Genomic DNA, 23,784 nt, shown 5'->3' with positions numbered 1-23,784 from the left:
GTCCCCGCCCACTTCTCCCTCGGCCCGCCTGCGCGCCGCGCTCCCGCCTCCCGCCGCCGTGTCCCGGACGCGGCCCCGCCCCCGGCGCGCGGTGCGCAGGCGCGGCGGGAGGGCGGGGGGCCGGCGATGAGCGTCCTGCTGCCCAACATGGCGGACTTCGACACGATCTACGAGCTGGAGGAGGAGGACGAGGAGCAGGACGAGCCCGAGCCCGTGGTGCGCAGCCAGGAGCTGCCGCGGCCCCGTGACGCGCCCGACCCCGTGGCGGTGCGGGGCGCCGGGCACATCACCGTGTAAGGAAGGAGCGCGGGCGGCGTGGCGGGCCGGCGTGGCGGGGAGGGAGCGCCGGGAGCGTGAGGGCAGCGGCAGCTCTGCCCGACCCTGGCGGTCCCGGCCGCCCCTCAGCGCAGGGCCGCCCTGCCCTGCGCCCCCGGCACCCGCTCCGTGAGCGGAATTGTGCTCTTAACGCGTGGAAACGCGGGACTCGGTGCTCCCGTAGCCCCAGGCAGCCCCGGGCCGTGAATGAGCAGCGGGAGTTGTCCGTGGGTGCGGAGGTGGATCAGCCCTCCCTGGGGCTCCGCTTTACCCGAGCAATTTGTTCGATAAAAAGCAAAGTCCAGGCGATGCGAGGATGGGCAGCCCATTCAGACCATGTCGCTGTGCCCCAGCGGAACCCCCTCACTGCACTGCAGAGCAGGCTCGGGGCTGGGCTGGGCTTCATCTGCTCCAAACTTCGTTGTGAGTTGGGTTCAGATTGAGTGTTTTTATCACGGGAACACGGCACGAGCCAGAATGTTTGCTGCTCATTTCAGCATTGAACAGAAGATGAGCAAGTTGTGTTTTCTCATATGTGATGTTTACTCACAGGAATCTCTAACGTTCTTACTTCTGTAAACAGAAGATTTAATAGAATCAAGCACATCCATAACAAGCTGTTGGTTGTTACTTTGATGTTCGTGGCAGGGAGGGAAATACTGAAGGTGCTGTATTGCAGAGGCCCATCTTGTGTTGCTTTGGCTCTGCCTTTGGATTGCACAAAATGCACGTTTCTTTCTGTAAATAGGTGCAGTGTGATCTAACTCTGCAGTGAAAGCAATGGGTGGGGAAGGCTCTCCCATCCCAAGGGAAATTGTGTTGGATGTGGTACTGTGTCCTCCTGTAAGTCTGAATCAGGTTTGCATGGAGCTGGTGCCAGTGGGGGGTTTCTCTGCTGCATCACAGTGCATTTGCTCTGTTGATGAGATTTTCCTCTGCCCTGACCCCAGATAGCTAGTGGCCTCACTAAAGGAGAGGTGGAACACAAGCAAAGTTGTCATAATGCCATGGACCCATCTTAGGAGTTACCTGGAAAAAAGATTACACGCTTGTTTGCTTTGTCCTCTCTGCTGCTTTTTCTGTGCCAGTGATGTTCCTTAAAGTTCCTGCTTGGCTCCAGCACCTCTTGGGGATGGACAGGAGCATCTCCCAAAACTAGGGGTGTCTCCATCAGAAGAAAGCAGTACTTGTCAATGGAAATCCTGAGTTACCCTTGCAGCCACCTGAGCTGAATCCCTTTCAACTGATTTTCCCTTTCTCCCGCCCCTCCTCAGCTTTCGTCCTGTAACAGATATCCCCACCTGTGGGACAGAAGGCAGCTTTTATCACCTCATGATGTATTTTTAAATCCCCTTAAACTAATGAAACCAGGTAGTGGATGTTACCAATAAAATGCAAGTAAGCTCTGGACACTGGAGTACATAATCTGAACTTCCCTATGGATGGGAACTGTTCTGCTTCCCAGAGAGTTTGTGGTTAGTATGTATCAGTGCTGGAACTCTGGCAGTTTTTGATCACACAGATGCTTTTGAAATCAGCCTGCTCCAGTTACTGAGGTGGGATACGTCAGCCAGGAAAACTTGTGTTTGTTTTCTGAACCTCTCTGGAACAACTGCTGATAAAAATTCCTGTCCTGACAAGTCAGACACTAGTAAAGAAAACCAGTTATCTTTATAAAGCCATTGTTTCAGATGCCTTCTGTTCTTCAGCTGACACTGGCTTTCTTGGATACTTTTGGAGTATAGGGAAGGGATTATTCTCAGATTCTGGGGTCATTTGCTGCTTCAGCTTTTCATGTACAGTTCTCTTATAAAACTCCCAAGTTGGGAGATTCAAACTCTGTGTTAGTTTCTTGCATGAGAGTTTTTATTCTTCTGCCCTTGTCAGTGAGCTGCTCTCCCTGACAGAGCTGTTCTGCATTATCCAACAGTACTAAACATAAATTGAGAAGCTTCCCAGGGTATTTAGCAGGATCTTGCTTTTTCCACTGACTTTGTTTGGTAAGAGTGACCATGAAAAGTCTATTTGTTTTATTTTACTCAGAGAGAGAAAGACAGAGAGAGTGTATGTGAAAGTGGTTGGCAAAATTTATTCTCATCTTGTTCAAGATTCTTACTTTGAAAAAATTAGCTCTCAGCCATATTTATTGTTTTCAGAAAGCTTTTGATTTTTAGCACAGGGGAATTAGTAGGTCCTAGTAAATGCCTTCGCTTCTGAAATTCCATTTTGATGAGTTATAAACCCCTTGTTTGCTGTTTCTGGCATGGTCAGTGGGACTCTGCTTGGTGTATCCAAATATCTCATCACAGGCATTTTTAGTGAAGACTGAGTCATCTGCTCAGCAAAGCAAAGATAATAACTTTCAGAAACAGAGTAGTAAATAAACTGTAACTTGGTTATAAGGTTTTATTTATCCTATGTGATTTTTCCATATCATTAAGTCCATGTGGATGGATGGCAATGAGGTCATGAAATAGCCTTTAAGCATATTATTGCCCTTAATATCCAGCTTGTGATTCCTGCTGAAGTCTGCAAACCTCCTAGTTTTGGCTGGAAGTTAACTTTTGGTGTTCCATCCTGTTTTCTATGGGAGTGCCCCAGGGACCCACAGACCAGGTGCTGATGAAAAGCTTGTTGTCATCAGCTGGGGAAGGGAGGGAAGAACCAGTTGTGATGAGATGACATTTGACTATTGTCTGATATTACTCCATCTTCTGCATATTTCAAAGAGCCAATGACCTCAGGCTCCCAGGACTTACCAAAAACTTCATTTCCCAAAGCATCATCCACGGGTAAAGACACCCTTGGATAGTTCTGTTGGCCTCTCAGGAAAATATCCGAAATTAGGAAGAGAAATGCCAGTTGTTCAAGAGGATTTCAGCTCAGGGCTCTTGATGAATTTCATCTTTACCTGGATATTTATTTCATTATTTATTCCTTTCTTGGTGAATATCATCTTTATGCTGGACAAAGCTGAACCGATGCCTCCTAAAGAGCAGTGTGTGGGACCTGAGCTCCTCTGTTCCAGGGAGGTTCACTGTAACCTGGATTAGGTGAGGGGAAAGGAGCTGAACAAAAAGGAGCTGGAGAGCTTCACTGAATGGGTTTAGCTTGTGCAGTCCAGTGAGGCTGATTACTATCTATAAATACAGGAGGGGAGAAAGAAGCACTGTTTAAGTCAAAATTTAAAAAAAGAAAGACAAAGCACCTGTAAATATGTCCCTTCTAGATATGAGAGTGTTTCTCAAAATCTTCTGGGCACAGAAACCTGAGGTCCTGCTTTGTGAACTAATAGAAGTTTCTGTTGTGGTACCTGTTGCAGGTGGGGTTTGTGACTGGTGATTCAGGGTGTTCTTTTCAGTCTTTAATTGGAGGGATTTAGGAATATATCTTATTACAGCTCCTTTGGAGAAGTTGTGTTCTCCCCACTTCACTGGTGGGGGAAAATGAGGTGACGGGACTTGTCTGATGCCAGACATGAAATCAGGGAAGGAGGGACAGAACTGGAAAGTGAGGTCATCCTAGTTCTGTTCCAGCCTGTAGGAAACAGTGCCTTGCTTTTAGAGATACTTGTCATGCAGTGAGAAAAGTGCAACCCAAGTATGTGGGTGACTGATCTGAATTTCTAAATGTTATGCTTTGGGCAGCTCTCACTGAGGAGTCAGAGAACTGACCTAGAAATAAGTCACCACCAACTGATGCTTTCAAGGACTTTAAGAACAGGTACTGGAATTGATTTTACACAATGATTTTTAAATATACTGAATTTTAGAAGGCTCTGTAGGCCTGATCACGCTAGATCACTAGTCTGTTGTAGGAAGTCTAATATTATCTCTTGAACAAGACTTCAAATCTTAACTTTTTTTACATTAAATATTCCAATAACACTTCAGTGCTTTCACAGAGCTGCTTGCAAAGCTGTACAACTGTATAACATCCTGCTTCAAATCTTTTATTTTATTTAGTTCTTGAATCACCACCCCACTGCCCTACCTAAAGGAGTTTCATATTTCTAAACTGTGGTAAATAATCACAGGAGAGTCTGTGAAACTCCTAGAGACACTTTAGTGAAAGCGTTCTAGAGGCCATCAGTGGTGCTGACTAAATGCAGTATTTTAATGTGGCACAGTCCTGTTTTCAGTGTAGTTAAAACTTTTATATCCTTTTAGCCATTTGCAGGTGTCAGTGTGAGAGGTGCCTTTCTGTAACTGAAGTTTCTTGAATGTGCTACAACTGAAGGGAATGTTTTGGCAACTGATAAAAGGTTTGGGTTTTAAACGTGTTTCATGACATCAGCCTTCAAACTGAACGTAATAAAATATATTGTGATCTTGCATTCTTAATCAGAATTCTAAATCAGCACTAATTTATCTTGTTCTTTATGGAAATTGGGGGTGCAGTGGGAATTTTAATGAGCATATATGATCGATGAGATGAAAGACACTACCTGTGGCTTGGGAAGTGTTTGAAGTAAGAGTTGTTGAAGGTCAGAGGTGGATTCTGGGGCACTGCTGGTACATGTTTGCTTTTTTATTGTGGTTTGTTTTTTTTTTTTTTGCTGTCTCCTAGGCTTCTGCTCCTGGCCCCTGTAAGAGTCAGTGTTCTGGGAGAGGTGGACCTTTGGCATGGTTTAGTGGAATTAGTCTCTTACATGGGTAGAATAAATAATTCTGAGTATCACCTGGACATTCCAGTAGTTCTTTTATTATGTTGTCTGATTGCTACTCCTTTGCCATCGTTTCAGGTGGTTTCTTTGCTGATGCACAGAGAAGTCTGTGCTCCTCAAAATAGCCTTGTGTGTGTGTTTCCTATTGTTAGTCTTTTCTGGCTATTTTTAAGACTGAAAGGATTACTCCATTGCTTTTCAAGCTTCCTTAAAACTAAATATATATTAGAAAACTTAGAAGACTTCAGCTTAAAAAGAAAAGCTACAAAATGTGGAGGCTGACTTGGCAGATTACATTCACTGAGAATGGAAATGTGCTATACTAGTAACCTTTGTGCTTGCCTAAAATCTTATTATTTTTACTCTTTTGGTGGATTTTTTTTTCATGTTTTACACAACCAGTGTTCCAATATGATGCTCTTGACAAGAGTAAAGGCTCTGGCTTAAATTATTCATTGCAGAACTGGCTTGGCCTTCACCAGTGTTGCCAAACATTTCAATGAGCTTGCTGGATTTCTAAAGCCAGCACAAGTTCTTCTGTTGTGCCTCTCTCTTCTTTAAGGTTGGTTTGACTCGTTTTGATCCTTGTAAACAAGTTTCAGGGTCAGTTTTGGGTACCTGGAGTGCTGAGGGTGCCCAGGACTGTGTGTGTGATGTAATGGTGGAGGCTGATGTCTCATGGAAGGTGTCCCTGCCCAGGGCAGGGGGTTGGAACCAGCTGAGCTTTGAGGTCCTTCCAACCCAAACCAGAGCAAGTACTTTCCAGGTTTGTTCCTACAATAAATACAGCAATACCAAATGAATTTGTGCTCTTCTTTTGGGTTTTTTTTCTTTTGTTCAAGACAAATACTCAGGAGATAGTTCAGCAGAGCTGATGGTGGACCTGAGATCCAAGATATTTAACTTGCCAAATGTAACGTGAAGCTCTGTTCAAACATCCAGGTACTGAGGGCCAGCTGCTGCTGGATTCTGTTAAATCACTGAATTGTGAAGGTTCAGGAGTTCTGGAGCTGATGGGAACAGGTTTCCAAGCAAAGCCCAGTTCCCTGTAGCTTTCCCTGGTTATAATGAAACCATCTTGTTCAAAACCCAGAACACTCCAATGAAGAGCAGCCACAGTCATACCTGAGACTTAATTTGCTTGAAGTTCACAGCTGTAAAACTGTTCTTTGTGGAGGCTCTTACATATTTTGCATGAGACATTTTAACTCAGCCCAAAGCAGTTTTTTAAACCCAGATGTTTATAAATTTCTAAAATGATGATGATGAATGGGTTCCTTATAACAAGCTTCATCTGTTGCATGTGAAACAATTGCATGAGTCAAAGAATTATTGAACACAGTAAAACTGGAATTTAACAGCTGGAGGGTTTTTTGTAAAGATAGCAAAGATTGAAACTTCCTGCCATCCACTTGTAACAGAATTTTTGCATTTTTTTGGGGACTTGGAGTTATTAAATAAGGCAGCAAGCTGTATTTCTCTGTCTTAGAAATGACCTTTTAAAGGATACATGAGACCTTATGTAAACTGAGATGGAAAGCTCATGAAATAATGTAAATCTAAAGGCAAAAGAAATGAAGAGTTTTCTTTTTTTCTAAAGTAAAAAATCTTATTACATTTTTTGATTAAGGGAAACAAAATAAGTTAGGTGGAATATATTTTGTTTGTCTCTTTTGTTTTCAAGGTTTGGCTTGAGCAACAAGTTTGATACAGAATTTCCTTCTGTTCTGACAGGGAAGGTAAGTGTGAGATTAAACTGTTCTTTTCCATGGGAAGATCCAGTGCATCCAGTGGTTTCTGTGTTAGATACATGCTCATGAACCCACTAAAGGTTGTTAACTCTGCCCTGTGTGAACCAGCTGGTTGCTGACCAATCCCTCCAGTGCACTTTGAAACAAGAAAACAAAGCTTTGCAGGAATTGCCATCATTACTGACATTTTAAACACAGCAAAAAACCACTGTTTCCATGCAGGCAACAGCCAGGAAAGCAGGACTCACTTCACCTTGCTTTGTAAATACCTGGAATTTGTGCTCCCTCCTGTGTGCAGTTACTGAGTTCAGGTACTACACCTCTCTTTTGAGGGTCTGACGAGCCCTGAGTGTGTGTTTAGAGAGATCCCTGGAAGAGAATGAGTTTGGTCTGAAGCTTTACAGAACAAAACGCAGTGTTAAATCTACAAGTTAAGTAGGTTTTTAGTTCATTTTCAGAGATGATTTAGTTCTGAAGATTAATAGTGACAAGTCTCCTGCTTTCTCTGGAGTCCTGTCACCTAACTAAATGCAGGTTTGAGAAACAATAATTTGTAACTATTAATTAAATCTTCACAAAAGTCTTAATTACGGTTTTAAATTATTTTCATTGTTGTATTTTTTAGACTTTAAAATTTTTAATTCTTTTTTTCTTGGATTTTTTTTTTCTTTCTGCTCTTTCACTCTCTAGTGCTTTATTTCATTTTATATCCCCTTTGTATATCTTTCCAGAATTTGTAAGGAAAAAGTTTGGATCTTCCTGCTTTTTCTAATGACAACAGTTACACCACCTCTGCAGCCCCCTGCAGAGGTTGAGTCTCTCCAGCAGTGCACTGAAACACAGCTGGATGGTGTCTCCTGCTCCTGCCAAATCAGGCTGGGGGTTTTCTCCTTCATTTTCCCCCCAGAGTATGATGAATAAAATCCTTGTGTTGGAATTGTCCAGCATTGTGCCAGCAGCACCACTGAAAAGCAGGAGTTTTTGGCTGCTAAAAGTCAGCCTGGGAATTGTGGCCTTGTTTCAGAATCTCACTAAACCTGACAGGAGAAGTCTTCCTGATGAACAGTGTCTCATGTGAGGGCTGGTGATACCACACACTGTTTGTGTTTCACCCCCTCGCATGTCTAAGGCTTGTTCTTTCCTGGGAAGCTCCTGATCACTGGAAAGCCACAGAATTTTTGAGAAAGAAAAATTTCATGTTCTTATACTCAAGTTGTAGTTTGTTATAAATAAGCCCATAGAAAATCCCTAGCAAGAAATGTTAAAAATTAATTTGATTCTGTAATTTCATCTCTTTTCTTTAAAATGTTTGTGTGTATTAAAAACCAAACCCAACCCCCCAAGCCTACACTTCTTAATATCAGCCTGTCACATTTTCCACTTGATTGTCCTCCTCTTGTTAAATAGAGAGTGAACAAAAGCTTAATTTCAAGTTCAGTTGACTGCTTGGACTTAAGTTAGCAAAGAGAGGAGAGAGGAAGTTGTTGTGCATTTGCTCTGTGGCTGTGCCAGTGGCACGGGGTGATGTGCACAGGGCTTTGCCGTGTGTGGGGATGTGCTTCTGCCGAGAGTCTCCATATCCTGTTATCTTGGGGATCTGAAGGGCTTTCTGAGCAAGAAGGCCTTGAAAGGAAATGAATTCCCTTTTGTCAGGGGAGAACACCAATGAAACAAGATAGTAAACCCATTTTTCTTCCTGCCTGCCACACAGTGCCATGGAAGACATTAAAAACCACAGTTGTGGGTCTTCTGGTTTTTAATACTTTTCATGAACTGCAAGAAATAAATAATCTGCTGCTTCCTCTGGTTGAGAGAGTCAATCATTTTAATCTCTATGAAAATGAAAATACGGTCTTTTTTCCAGTAAGAAGGTTTTCTTCCAATACCCTGCTAAATAATTCACAATAATCAGCATTGTAGTCAACGGAGACACCACTTTAAGATCTTCCTTTGTTCTTAAAATGTTGGTTTTTACCTTCTTATGAAATCTAACATTATGAATTGCAGCGTGACTGTTTATATTAACAAATTGTGATTAAGGTGTTTACTGTGAACTTGCATTAGTACTCAGCTGCTGGAAGGCAATGGCATAGTTTATTCAGAATGTCTGGGTAACATTAAGTTTAATGGCTTTGCTGTCCACTGTGGATTGATATTGATAATATATCCCTTCTGCTAATGGAGTGTAAGAGATGAAGCCCTTAGATGGGCTTGATGGATTTTTCTATGGTATTGCTTTCCTTTTTAATAAATACAGATGTAACAGAGGTAGATTTTTAAGCAGAGGATGACAATCCATCCAATACACAATAAAAATCCTAAATAGGGAAAACCATCCAGCTGCACCTTTGTCCCAGAAGCCCAAAATTTTGGGGTTTATGCCCCACTGAGTTGTGTCAGTAGTTTGTTCAGCTTCCTGCCCCTCAGTTTGCCCATCCACATAATGATGGTAGGAAACCTTCTGCTAGTTTTCTTTTTTTGAAATCTGAAATACCTCTCCCTTTTCACCCACCTCCCCTCCCTCCCAGCTTTTCGGGAGCCTGGAGAGCTGTTGTAAGTCAGCCTGGAGCTGCAGTGCCTATAACTACATCTGCAGTGTTTAACTGAGATGGTTCTTGCTTTCCTGGGGGAGGTGAATGTGTACATTGGAGGAGAAAGCCCAGACAATAAAATAGTAAAGGAAGAGCCCAGGTAGGTCAGAAATTTGGCCTGGCTAATTCAGCCACATTGACTTAAAATTCATCTTGCAGGATGAGATACAAGCTCAGCTTGTTCAGAAATCCCGAGCCAGGCTTTCAACCTGTGTTCTTTTCAAAGGAATGTTTTAAGAAAAGATTTAACTACACTTAATAGAAAGGCAGTATTTAACTTGTAATAATGTAATATTATATAATTACATTATTATTAATAACATAATTGGACATTGGCCTAAATTTAAACTCTGGTTACATTTAAATTCTGTGTGTTGCAGTTTTACAGGATTATTAATTCTTTTAAAACAAGCACTTAATAGCTTTTAACAAAATACTCTTCATTATATGTAGCTCAATAGCACACACTGCTCCAGGTGACCAGAAAACGATGGGGGCAGTGAACCTTAAGGGAGAAAGTGGAGTTTCCTGCTCTGCTCTCAAACAAAAAGGGTCCTGCCCAGAGAGGACTGTGCAATGGGAGCCATAAAGGGTGGGCTGGGCATTGTGATCGCCTGCAGCCTGTGATTGATAGGGCTTGTGATCCTGGTGATTGAAGGAGAAAGATCAGGCCTGCTGGGCTTTCCTTGCTCTCTTCCTGTGTTTGTGGATCCTCTGCATCCTGTTGTAAAATATTATGACACCCCCTCCCTTCCTTTTATGTTTTTTGTTTTTTCCCCTCCCTTGAAGGCCTGAAAGGAACTGCTGTCCCTTCACAAGGTGCACTGCACAGCCAGGAGCCTTGTGCTTATCTCAGTCTTTTCAGGAGCCAGACACAACCCTCCAAGAGATTCCAGAATTACTCAAAACTGCCCTTTCTTAGGGAGCTTTCTTTGTGCAGGAGGTGCTGTTAATTCTCTGTTTGTTTGAAATGCATTAGTCATTTCATACCCACCTTTCGACAGCTGTACCTGGAGGAAAGGTGAGATTTAAAGTTATGACAGAAAATCAACAAAATTCTTTGGTGACTTTCATTTGGATACCATTTTATTGTTAAATTAGAACAGTTCTTTTATTTACAGGTATTTTGTTCCTTATCATTGTGTAACAAAGCTTAACTGTTACTGAGCTGTAAACTGACAGCAACAAACTGTTTCTTACTTCCGTTTATCACAATATGAGTTTTATCTTCGTCACCAGTTCCTTTAGTTTCAGATGAAGATGTGTCACTAAGTGACAGAAATATTTATTGTGATTACATTTCCTAAAGGGAGAAAAATCCAATAGTCTGGGTTAGCCAAAACCATCTCAAGTAATTACATCTTCTGTTGTAGCCAAGAGGTTTCTCTTTAAATGAAAGTATTTGGTGAGTTAGCAGGTCGTAGCTGTGCTTTCATAACACTGTATTAAGGTAACTATCAGACCAACATTCCTGAAATGGAAATGTTCTGTTCCTTAGTTGGTTTCTAGTGTAGCCATTTGTTCTACAGGAAGGAGAGAACTTCAACATTGTTCTTACAAAGTAGAATCAAACTGCGGACAGTGACTCCCTAGAAATGGTCCCAGGAATAGGGAATCTCACCATCCCTGTGTTCTCTCGTCAGGGCCTACGCCTTTCTGCCAGCTGTAATCTAAGAATCTGTTTGAGTTCTTTCCATGTTGGATGTCATCACTGATGATAAGGGTTATTCTTGTTAAACTAAATCAGATTCCATGGCCTTTGGTAGGTTTGTCCAGCTGGATTTGGGGTTGGGGAGTGGTGTTGTCAAGGTCCAGCAAACTTTGTGTCTAATGGAAAAGGAGACATTCTCTTTTCTCAGGGGGTTCCATTGCAAAAGTATTAAAGGGTCAAGAAAAAGACCTGCTTTTTTTTTTATCTTTCAAATAAACAGATAGAATGAGACATGTAAAATTCCAAAAGATATCTAAATATGAGGCACGTGGAAACTTCCTTAGGAGTGGGGAATGTTAATTAATGTAGGAATCTCCATTTACTTTGAGGCACCTCTGCCTGCAGCAGCTGGACAGGTCACTGCAAGCAACAGCCCAGTTGTTCTTTCCTACAAAACATTCTCCTACATTGAAGATGAAAGGTTTTTGCTCATGTGTGTCTGGTATTTGTGATATCCCAAATGCAACAGCTGGCATTGGCCAAGGGGCTGTAAAACCTTGTTTCAGAGACATGCAAGTCCAGGCCAATTTTCCACGTTACAATGGGATTTCTTTTCATTGAAAATAAGTAGGAAGGATGTCTGGGCTTTTATTGCCATTTTCTTTTTTTTCCCCCCTAAACTAAGGTGTGTGTTGTAAAATAAATAAAGAAATGTTTTTAGTTGCTCCATTTGTGTGTGTAAACCAAGCCATCTATGTAATATGGGAGGGAGGCAGCCTGTATTAGTGCAGAATAAATACTTCATGTTTATAAAATAATCCCAATGTTAAATCATGTCCTTATGTTACTAACTTAGGCCTGGCTTGTGTGCAAGCCCAGCTGCCCCCTGACTGCTGCCTGGCCACCTCAGTGGCCAGGAAACAGATGCTGGATTTATTTGCTGCCTTTCCTGCAATGCTTTAACAAATTTAGCTCTGGTGAATAGGAGGAGGCAGCAGCAGGTTCTCTCCATTTCCTGCCCCAGGGCTTTGCTCCTGGTCAAAGGAATCTTTGTCACTAAATTAACACTTCTGGTGGTGTTGCAGACCCAGATGGACAGAGTTGGGCTGGGGGCTTGTGTAGTTGCACAGATTTGTGTACAGACTCGTTCCAGGGATTTTTTTCATCAACTTTGCAAGTAGTTAGGGGAGATTTTTTGATTTCTTTTTTTGGTATTTTTTTGAGCTGTGCCTGCTTGGTCAAGTCTGTTGAAGTTGGAGCTGATTATTCTGCTTTGTGTGTTCTCCTCCTGGACTGTGTTACAGTAAAGGTGTCATCTTGGAGACAATGCCTCAAATCCATACTTGGCTTGCCAGATACAAGTTATTTAGATCTTGTAGAGAGATGAGGGATTTGGGGTATGTAAATAGATAAGAAACATGCTGCTATTGTAGAATTGAGCTTATTTCTGATAGAAAATGGGGGTTTCCACTGTGACTCTGCAGAGGCAATTTATAGAAAATACTATTTTGACTAAGCTCTGCTGAATAGGCCTTATTTTAAAGCAGTTGTTTTTCAACAGCTGAGCTTTATCCATAACCCTGTACAAGATGCAGTGCTCTGCCTTGAATATAATCCAGTATATATCTTTCCCGGCTTCCCTATTTTAGGAAGCAGCCACAAGGGAAGTTGTGGCTTCAAGTCAGTATGGACCACTTCAGGAATTTGTCTGTGGGCAGAGGTCCACCTTACCCAGGCACAGTGTAGACTTGCACTGGTATGAAATGAATCTGGATAATATTATCTGGTTTTGTGATACATCCTTTTCCCACAAAGCTGTCCCACATTCCCTTGGGAAGCAGATCATTGTTCCCTGGGTTTGGTCAGTGTAGCCAGTGCATGTGTTGGGTCCCAATTCTAATTTTCTTTGGGGGCCACTGTGTTATCAGGCCAACTGATTTATCAATGGTGCAATAAACCCAGATGAGGCTGTTTATCTAAGCCATGTTTAGCTTTTTAATGAGGTTTGTGCAAGGCCTGCACAGGGAAGTGACTCTTCCTGCTCCTTGGTGACCGGTGCTTTAGGAGGTGGGGTCCAGTTGTGTCGTGGGCTTCTGTTCCAGTTCCACTGTAAACTGTAGAGGCAGTTACTGGTTCAAGCCCCTGTCCCCTGAGACCCAGCCCTTGTGTTGCAGGTGGCCCCCGAGGAGTTCAAGACCAGCATCAGCAGAGTGAATGCCTGTCTGAGGAAGAACCTGCCCATCAACGTGAAGTGGCTGCTCTGCGGCTGCCTGTGCTGCTGCTGCACCCTGGGCTGCAGCCTCTGGCCTGTGGTCTGTCTTAACAAAAGAGTGAGTGCCTGCTTCACCTTCTTATTCGATTGATTTTGCAATTATTAGTATTACTAAAACCAGTATAAAATAACTTTTAATAATGTCATCCCAATTTCAAGACCTTTCTTTGGCCTCACTCGCATTCAGAAGGTTATTCTGCTTTCCATTCCTCAGAAAACAGGAAAAATGTGTTTGTTAATGAAGTAAGTGACACCAAATTACCAGTTAAATTAATAATTTTAGGAATAGCTGCTTCCACCTCAGTTCACAGAACAGGGTGGAATATATGATAACCTGAATTTCCAGGATCTCCAAAGGTCTAAGAATTGAGTTAAATCAGTGCAGAACTGGACACTGACCTTCCAAGACTGCCAGAACTGGACTGAAAATCACTTCTCCTCTTCACACCCCTCCCCTGAATATTTTTTTAAATTAAAAGTAATTTTTTTGTATGCAACAGATACCATAACATTTCAGTGCTGTGCTTCATCTGGCCTATTTTACTGTGCTGTTTCTAGTAAGAACAAGCACAAATTTGTTTTCTATTTGGGAAGTTTAAAGACTTCCCCCCACAACAGAGAATTGACCACTTCTATAATCAGGTCCAAAGTAATAATTTTGAAAAGCACTTTAGTAATACCAAGTAAATATGATTTTAATTACCTCTGTGGTTTACATTTAGATTGATTTCTCACAGCAGGAAATGTTTAGGAGGTACGTGAGTGGGTATATTGTGGGTATTCTTTGCAGTTATGTAGTTTGTGAGACTTGTAGCCATAAAATCTTATTATCCTCAAATGCAAATATTATTTAGGTGCACTGGAAAAAAACCTCTTACACTTTTTAATTTAATTATGGGAAAATATCTTAAGTAAAAATCTGTTAAAAAGTAATCCTTCTGGCTTTTCAGAGTTTCTGATCTTTAATAAAACAAACCAAAAGCAAAAACAAGGAATGGGCCTTGCTTTCAGACTAGAAGTGTTTTGCCAAATTTTCCAGCTTGCTCAAGAAAAAGCTACATTGACTGGCACTGAGGTTTTGGTTAAAATAATAAAATAAAATAAAATGCATTAAAGGCATAACATGTTAACTTGTTGACTGCTCATTGCTGAAACTGTATCACTACAAAGTAACAGAACTTGTTTTAGCTCATTTTAACTGCCTTTATAAATGTAATTATTGCAGAGGAATGGACCTGAGATAGGCAAACAGAGTATTTGCAGTTTTAAAGCCATATTTGACATTCTTGTGCTAGTGAAAATCAAAATAAATGCCCATGTGGTGTGTAGTGTTAATGTCATTCTCAAGGCTACAGAATATATACAATATACACAAGCAGGGAAAACAATGGGGCTTCTGTGGGGGGTGCGTGGGGGGTGTCATTGTATTTCAGCACCAACAATCACAAGATGGTTCTTAATTTTTTCTTGTTCTGAGTTGAACCCAGAGAGCACCTGAGCTCCCCCCAGCCCCTCCCTTACACACCCTTGCCCCCCAGAGCAGGATGGGGGAGAGAATCACAAGAGGAAGAATAAGAAAAACGTAGGTCTTTATCTGAAGTTTAGTAAGTGAAGGAGAAACAGGGAAGAAAACCCAAGTGATGAAGAGACAAATCACTCACAGACCCACTGAATGTGCTGAGCTGGAAGGGACCCCCAAGGATCATGGAGTCCAACCCTCAGCCCTGCACAGGCCCATCCCCGAGCTGGGAAAGAGCAGCCCCCCATTGTCCTGCTGAGCCTGGTGTTCCATGGATGGCACATCCCTTTGGGCAGTGCTCTGCAGCACCCACCACACTGCTGGGGATCAGCACTGTGCCAGTCCTGCAAACTGCTGGGAAGAACATTCCCCCAGCAACAAAGGGAGCAGAGATCCAAGGACTGCAATGTGAGACTGGGACAACACCTTCTAAATTCCAAGGGTAGCTTTGTGTGGATTCCCCACCGTGGAGTCTTTGCCTCAGATAGCTTCGTATGTTTTTTTCAGTGAGGTGCTGCAGCTCACCTCCATTATTACCTTTAGCAAAGGAATTGGTGATGGACTTCTGTGCATACCCTACAGGGTCACCACAGTGGTCTTTGTGTGACCTTAAAAATCACTGAAACTCCAAAAATCAGCTCCTCTCCCACAGCTATGGAAAGAGCAGAACAGGAAGGTCCCACTTTGGTAACCAAGAGTTGAAAATACAAGCAGGGTTTGTTGTGAGCTAGAGTTCTGTGGTGGGGAGAGTTTTTCAGGATTCAGATCACAATTACAGGAGAAAAATCTGGGAATTACGTGTGTGTAAATGATGTGTGGGTCAGTAGAAATTGCATATATGGAAATGATGTGTTGTCAGGAGAACATCTGTAGTGAGTGCAGAATTTGGCCAAGGGAATATGGAAGATTTGGTTTTGTTGGCTTGCCTGTGATAGGTAAAAATTCTAAATTTAAAGGGTCTCTTCCTATCTGTGTGAATTCTGGGGGATTTGCAGTCCTAAATTAACAAAAAACCCATGGGTGTTTCCTTTTTTGAAAAAAGTAGGAGTGGGGAGTCAAAGTGGTAGGACTTCCATTGATAATTTCTCTTTTGCTTGGTTCTACTTATCTAAAACCAACTTCTTATAAATTAATCTTAGCCAGAAATGTCATAGTGAGATTCTTCTGAATGGCTACTGAACCATTTATAATACAGTTTTGACTCTACTTTTTAGACTAGAAGATCAATTCAGAAGTTATTAGAATGGGAAAATAACAGACTATATCACAAGGTAAGAAAAGTCAGAGTGCTTGGTTTTTTTCAGCTTTAAGAATATTGGCATGAAGAAATTTTACGTCTTATAATTCTTATAATAATATTAGAATAATATTGTTCTTATAATACTTTGTACTGATCCTAAAGTGATCTAGTTGTTAATAATTCAGTATTGCTAGTGTTTGTGGCATTACTCACCCAAACAAGGCTGTGTTATGTGGTATGTTAATCCCTTGTTAATTATTTTCTTAGCTTGGTTTGCACTGGAAGCTGAGTAAAAGGAAATGTGAAACTAGCAATATGATGGAGTATGTAAGTATTACTTCTGTTCCTAATTTGCTATTCCCTATAACTGTGATTTTGTAGAGAAAATCCTTAACTTGCCAGACTGACCCTGTGCAAAAAAATCTCTCAGACAAACATGGACTTGGGTTTGACACACACCCAGAAAGTCCCCTCTTAACAACAGCAGCCAGGGCACATATTGGGACTCAGGCATTGTCACCACAGATGTGTTTGTCCTTCATGACAATTCTGTGTTTGCAGGGCAGACACACTTGTTTTGGTCTGTACTTTGGAATGGAGGAGACCTGCTGGCACTTCATGCCTTGGTGTGATTCCCACCCCAGCACCAGTCCCTAGTTCTTTAACGCATATCCCCCTTTTCTAGGGGTATTCATAATTACTTTGGTTCAAATAATTTGTGCAGAAATATTGCATTTTTGTAGTTTTGTTTTGTTGTTGTTTTTTTTTTTAATGGATCTTTTCTTTTTTTCTTTTTCTTTCTTTGCCAGCTCTAAATTTCACAAAGTTTTAAACGAGACAGGCTTTTCAGGAAAGCAGAATTCAAACTATTTCTGTGATTCTGCTATTTCCCCCTCCACTTTAACACATAGCTGTGCAGATTGTGTAGACTTTAAGGGAAAAGATAGTCCCCCCCAAAAAATTCAGGCATCCAGAATCCCTCTATTTCCAAATGACTGGAATCTCTGCTTTGCTCCCCTGGGGAACATTCCCTCCTTACTGACTATCTCAGATATGTTTAGTCTTATGAACTAGCAAATGCTGCATGGAAATTGTGCTGAAGGTTTGAACTTCTTGGTTACTGTGTTCCGTTCTTGTCTTTTTCCCCTTCTTCAACAGGTAATATTAATAGAGTTCTTACCAAAATATCCCATATTCCGACCTGACTGAGGAACAACATTGGTCTTTTATGTTACCTGTCATTTTCTACCCTTAGTGCCTTGTAGATGATTTTGGAAAGAAGATGGTCTACTTTGCTGTGACTTAAAATGTTCTTCAGTAGAATATCTTCCTCGCTGTTACTTTCTTTTGTTAAGAAGAGAACAATTTGCACATTTTTTTATGTTAAACGAGGCTTCTATGTTGCACTCTGAATTTTTAACATAATAACTGATAGAGTTGCCACTAGGGATCTGACATCAGTGCTGCTTCAGCTTGTTCTGAGCATGCTGCCTTATTAATTTCTCAATTATTTGCTGTCCTCAAAACGTGCATCCTAAGGCTGTGTCATCCTCTATTCCATCCTAAATGTCTCAATCCTAGTAGAACTCCTCAGTAGGAATGTCCAGGTAATTGTCTCGTAGTGATAATTTAGTATAACCTGCTTGCATAGGACTTGCAATCAACAGCACTGGGTTTGTCCTGCACCTTGCAAAATCATCAGGCATTAGTTTACCCACTCTGGAATTGTAAATATTGACTCTTTGCATAATGTAAAGTGTGGTATGCCAAGGTTTACAGAATGTATTATAGCTCTTACTCTCTTGCCAACAGTCCCACAGTTCATTTGCTCATGTCCCTTGGATTGTACAGACCCACCCACACGTGGTTTTATGGGAAAGCCATAAGGAGTTTGTACATACTCTCAGATGTGTAGGGCTCAGTTGCACTTTGTTTAGTAAATGGATGAAAAATGCAGAGCATTTCTGTCTGTCTTTTTATTTTAAAAAAGCATTTCAGGTGGTGTTTGCAGCACCTGAAATAGGAAGCTGAAATGTGTCCTCCTCTGAAAAAGCTGCATTTGTGGGATAGGTGGCAGCTGCTCTTAACAAAAATACCCTAAAGTCTCTTTTTGAGTTAGGAATATTTGGATGTCAAGTTTTGTTTTAAAGTAAGCGGAAAAAAAGGTCTCATAATTGGAGATCTTCATTACTAAGGAGAAAAATTTGGAAGAGCTGAAAATCAAAGCTGAAGTAACACCTTTGTTACTGTAGTGTGATTGTACTTCAGCATTTTAACAGTTAAGTGACATGACATCCTTTCCAGTGGAAATGAATTTTATCTAAATCAGTGGCATTTCCGAACATGCTGAGGGAAGTGGAGCAGTTGAAAGGGCTCCTGCGTGTGTTTTGGCAGTCAGGCAGTGTCTGGAAAGCCACAAATGCCTTGTGGAATTCAGTATTATTTTGGATACTTCCCTGTTTGCCTGATCTCAGGAAGGGAAGTAATTGTAGAAGAACTTCCTGTAATGACTGACCTAAGCAAGACCACTTGATAATAGAAAGCAAATGAAAATTGGTGCAAATTTTCTCCCTTTCCTAACTACAAATAATTTAAACCAGCAGACGGCTGAGTATCTGCAAGTTGGGATGAATATTATCATCAGTGTCCAGGCATTTCTTTGCAGCAACTTGACTTTCTGCAACATCATCCCAAGTTGCTTTTTAGTTTCAGGGTGACTTGGGATTTCCTCTGAATGTATTTGCATCCTTTTGGTTTGCAGTATGGTATTAAAACACAGTATTTGTAGGACCATTGCATTCTAATATGTGTAGTAGGTCAGATTTCTTGTCCACAGTGTTTACAGAAGGCCAGTTTTGTGCAAAGTTTGTGCTGTTCCTCCTGCACAGCTGAGGAGGGTCAGAGTCTGGGATCTGCACACTTCGTGCAGCAGCTTCGTTTGACTGGTAGATTGGTGACAGCTGAGTGTGTAATTGCATTTGTAACATGAATAAAAACCTCTTGTGTGGTTCGAGTTTAATGTCAGCTACACCTTGCAACTTGCATTTCCATCACAGAACCAAGCAAAGTGTTGTCTCCAATTTATTTTTATTTTTTTGGGATGAGTGTTAACTGGAAGCAGAGAAAATAATGGCAGAAAAACACAGGGTAAACCAAAACTGAAATAGCACAGGCAGTTCTCTGGATTTCCCTGAGTTTCTGGAGAAAATGAAGGGAGCTTGGCTTAATTAACAGAACAATGGAAGTTGCTTATTGTTATGCCAGAACTTTGTTAATGATTTTTGGGTTTTGTGAGAGAAACTCAAGAAATCCCAGCAAGTTCTTATTTTCTTCTTTCTGTAACTGTACTTTTCCATTTGAGAACAGGCACTTTCTGTGGAATCCCAGAATAGTTTGGGTTGGAAGGGACCCTGAAGCTCCTCCAGTCCCACCCCCTGCCACGGGCAGGGACACCTTCCAGGTTGCTCAGAGCTCCATCCAACCTGGCCTTGAGCACTTCAGCACATTAAAGTTTACATTTTAACTATGTAAATTCTGTACATTTTACTTTGTCCTTAATTATTAATTGTGCAGTCTCCAAACCATGAATGGGCCTCCTTTTTTGTATTTTAATAGACATTTAACTATGTGGCCATGAAGCAACTAGTAAAGAAGGAGAGCCAAAACTGCCATTTCCATTAAGATCCATGTTTAATAAGTAGATAAATTTGCATTAAAATGCAAAGCCAGCAGCAGTTACTATATTTGCATCTGAAAGATCCAAGCTCATTGAAAGGTGAGGGCAGCTCTAAGTGCTGCTGTGAGCTCTCTACACAGGTTCTGCTTTGCCTGGGCTCTCCTTTGCTTTAACATAAAAACATCTCCAGGTAATTCTGAAAACGTCATTTTTGACAATAAAGCCGTCAGCAGGAATTGGTAAACCTGCTTAGGGAGGATGTTTGTCAGCTGGAGAAAGAATCTGTAGCAACATAACAGAGATTCATGTCAGCAAAGTGAGTGGAAGTGGTAAAGAAAGTGCCTTGGCTGGTTCCAACAGCAGAGTGAGGAGAGAAGGGAACTGGTACCTCAGGAGGGGGAGTTTGCAGCAGACTTTTAAAAGCAGCTACTGTCTACCAAATCAGTGTTTAATTTTTCATATAAACATGTTGACACTAACTTTCCTTTCTAGTTTTTATCCAGGAAACATTTGGGTTTGTATCCAGTGAGTTTTGTATCTAAGGAGTATTGGAGGAGTAAAGAACACTGGCAGAACATCAGAGCTCTTACTGCTGATCCCCTGCCTATGCCTGGGAAGGTGTTTTACCACAGGAGGATCATAAAAAGTGTCCAAGGCATGCACAGACAAGTCTGGGAAGTGTGGATTCAGTTGTAAATGGGTGGCTTTAACAACAGAAAAAAAATTTTTGCTAAATCTGGTGTGGTTTTGATAAATCCAAAAAAAAGTTCCTCTGCTTTCCTTGCTTAGGTACAAAACTCTATATGCAAACCCATAAATAGATGTTTATTATTGTCCCACTATGAGAGTTTACTACATTTCCTTGTCAACATGTTACCATTGGAGCAATAAAATGTCAAGCTATTAACATTCAACGTAAATTATTTATCACTTTAGTAAATAATGTTTTGTGATTCTTCTGCCATTCTTTTGTTTTCTGCTTTTGGTGTTCTTACAGTGTTGTAACATACTTGTACTGCTTCAGAAAAGTGGTTTTGTTTAAGCTGTATGAAACTGTGTTCTTAACACTTTGATTCTGTTTACAAGTGAACAACCACTTTTTTAACAGGACCTCACATCTGGAGAGTTTTCTCTCTATTTTTTATTTTAAATGAAAATTCTAACTGAACTCGCTTTCTACAACTTACTGCACTGGCTTGTGCCATTGAAAGAAGCTGGAAGTCAGACATGCTTCATCACTTTGAGACATTTTTCTTTAATTAAATTTAAAGATGAAAACCTCAAATAGTGCAATGTGTTTATGGGAAAAAATAATAGGAATGTTTTGCGTCTCTCCCTGTAGCAGAGTGTAAGTGGGAGGGCTTATTTAAAGAACAACACTTGGAAAGCTTAGGGGGGATTTCCAGAGAAGAAAACTGCAGAATGATCATCACAGCTGGCTTTCCAGATGTTCCACCTTCCACCCAGGGCAGAGGTGGAAGTGTTCAGGAAACGTGTGGATGAGGCACTTGGGGCCGTGGGTTAATGGTGACCGTGGAGGTGGTGCTGGTTGGACTGGGTGGTCTGAAAGGCTTTTTCCAGCCTTAACAATTCCATGATTTGGTTGGTGGGTTTACAGGCCTTCTGTTGGAAGGACTTCTTGAAGGAATCTCTTCCTGCAGCATTCCTCTCCAGAAAGCAGGGAATGTTACTGTGGGGTTTGGCTGGAAGAGGGATGTGGGGCTGAGTCAGGGAGTTCACTCCCTCATGGGGTTTATGAGTGTAATTGCCCAGACTGGCAGCAAAGGTCCGTTCTAGCAATATTTGGGATTTGGCCCTGACTTCTCCTGGGAGGCAGTTTTAGAGCTTCCTGTAATGTCTGTGCCAGTGTATTTGTAATGCTGTGTGTCTGTCCTCAGTTCAGTTGACTTTATAGAGACTTAAACCCTTCATTTCTTAGAGAAAATTAAATGTTAATCTCCTCTCAAAAGCAAAGTTCTCTGTTCCTGGTCATCCTATCTGTATTTGTGTGAATTAATTTTCCTTGGATGGAGGTGACCAGAAACAATGGGATATTCCAGACAGTGGCTCATGGCTCAGGCAACAGGGATTTCAGTGTTGAGAGTTCCCTCTCTTCTGTGAACAGAATATGATCCATTAAATTGAAAGGATCACATTTGTCCCCTTAATGGCTGTATTGTATTTCTGGTTCACAGCCATTCCATGATAAATTTGAGACTTTTTCTCTTCAGTCACTTGTTTATAGGAGGTCCCAACAGGCACTCTCATTACCAGTCCCACCAGTCCAGACTCAGCACCTGACACTTTATACAAGTGAATTCCTCAGTACTTCCATGACAGGGGTCCTTGTGGAGGTGCTCCCATTCCTCCTGTAAAAAGCCTTTGTCACTAACTGATTCATCTGCAAAGTTAACAAAAATGGTTTTACTAAAAACATTAGTTCCTAGATTGATGCCTGAATTTTTCTCATCATTTTCTAAAAGCCCTTTTGCTTAGTCCCTGATTAAATGTTTCTGTTATTTCTCCATGCGACTGAACCCGTCATTTCCTCGTTGAGGTTTATCTGGTAGATCCAACCTACCTGGACTTGGTTGATTTACAGCTGTTTGTTTTCTAAACTGCTGAATTCTCTGCATTTTCTGTAATTGCTAGATCTGTTTAGATAATTATCCTTTTAATATATTCACATTTTATCTCACATTCTTTTTGTAAACCATATGATCCATAGTAGCCTTTTTTGAGCAGTAAATTAAAGTTTCTGCAGGAAATAGATTTATATTTCTATGTTCAGTGATAACAAATATAACCTGAGATTCCAACTAGGAAAAAACCACTTTTTAAGAACACTTTTGAGTCACGTGGGATACCTAGCATTGTAATAAAATTGGGAAGAGGAATTATAGTACCTCTCAGACTAAGAAGAATTTAAAATTAAAAGGCAAATACTAATCAAAAGGTAATGGCTGATCCATATTTAGTGTAAATTGTGTGACGTGCAAGCCTGAGTAAGGCATTGAAAACCACTGGTTCTCCAGGCAGTGTCTACAGGGACCTCCCTGGACTTTTTTGACAGTGAAGTGTCTGAATAGAGCAACAAGAATCAAAAGGAATTCTGGTTTTGAAAATGGAAAACGATGTTAATGGAAAACAGTGTTGGGCACTGCTGAGGTTTATGGAACAAGCAGCACTTTCCTCCCTCTGTGGAGTTAACCTGGAGCCATGGGTATAAACAGGGATCTGTCAGCTCCCCTGGACTGCGGGGGTCCTGGGGATGTCCAATTCCTTTTCCAGTTCCTACGGGAGCATCCCAGCATTCCCAACTGGAGGAGGAACGGAGCAGAGCCGCACGGGGACCACAGGGAAGAGAGACACTCCTGAAGTAACCTAATAGGTAATTTTTGTCGTTGCTTAGTGCATGGAAGAGGTGCCTTGCTTCAGGATTCTGTGGAATTGTCATAATGAGCAGTGCTGAAAATACCCTCGCTGCGTGTCCAGGGGGATGGAGCTGGGGGCCTGACACTCGGACAGGGTGGGACCAACTAGTGCAGCTGCTGCAGAGCAGAAGCAAAGATGGCTCAGAGGTCCAGAATGAGCAGCAGGCGCTGCCTCCTGGGGGTGCGAGATGTGGAATTCCCTGCGGAGCTGCACAGCCAGGTCTGGGGCGTGTCAACCCCGCCCAGACAGTGCTGAATCTGCCACCGCTGCACCGACACAACAGCCCCTGGCGCTTGGGAAGTGGCACTGACAACAGCGTCGTTTGTCCCCATCACTTCCCAACGCCTCTTCGGGAATTCTGCTGGACTCCTCCCGCCCTTCAGGGGGCTCCGCACGGGAGAAGCCACAGCGGCTCTTCGGGCTCTGCTCGGCGGCGCTGAGCTTTCTTTCCGTGGCCGAGACTGTGCGGAGTCTCATCCCTTGGAGCGTGGCGGTGGGAGGTTGAGAGGTGGAAAGGCTGAAATCGTGGAGAAATCCCACCGTGTCCCCGCTCAGGGAGCGCGCTCCCGCCATTGCCGCGAGCTACCGCGCATGCGCCTGAGCCCCCGGCGGGCGGCACTGGGACCCTGCAGGGCAGCTCTGGGATAAGCGGGGCAGTGCGGGCGGGC

General features: G+C 42.1%; 1 protein-coding gene across 1 annotated transcript; it reads left to right on the top strand.

Moving 5' to 3' along the window:
- Window positions 1–73: 73 nt before the first annotated feature.
- Window positions 74–20,959, top strand: CHIC1 (cysteine rich hydrophobic domain 1). Its single transcript, XM_027662320.1, has 6 exons — window positions 74–293; window positions 6,666–6,720; window positions 13,149–13,304; window positions 15,980–16,036; window positions 16,273–16,332; window positions 17,164–20,959. Exons 1-6 carry the CDS (start codon window positions 127–129, stop codon window positions 17,212–17,214), a joined length of 546 nt encoding a protein of 181 aa, XP_027518121.1. The 5' UTR covers window positions 74–126; the 3' UTR covers window positions 17,215–20,959.
- The last annotated feature ends 2,825 nt before the right edge of the window (window positions 20,960–23,784 follow it).

Source organism: Corapipo altera, unplaced genomic scaffold (genome assembly GCF_003945725.1).
Source record: "Corapipo altera isolate COAL_440 unplaced genomic scaffold, ASM394572v1 326, whole genome shotgun sequence".
In the NCBI taxonomy this organism is placed as follows: domain Eukaryota; kingdom Metazoa; phylum Chordata; class Aves; order Passeriformes; family Pipridae; genus Corapipo; species Corapipo altera.
Note: the sequence above shows the minus strand (reverse complement) of the source record. Positions and strands in the feature narration are given on the sequence as shown.

Coding starts and splice junctions, on each gene's coding strand:
- CHIC1 (XM_027662320.1), top strand. CDS start 127: ATGAGCGTCCTGCTGCCCAACATGGCGGACTTCGACACGATCTACGAG. Junction 294..6,665: donor GGCGCCGGGCACATCACCGT/GTAAGGAAGGAG, acceptor TTTGTTTTCAAG/GTTTGGCTTGAGCAACAAGT. Junction 6,721..13,148: donor CTTCTGTTCTGACAGGGAAG/GTAAGTGTGAGA, acceptor CTTGTGTTGCAG/GTGGCCCCCGAGGAGTTCAA.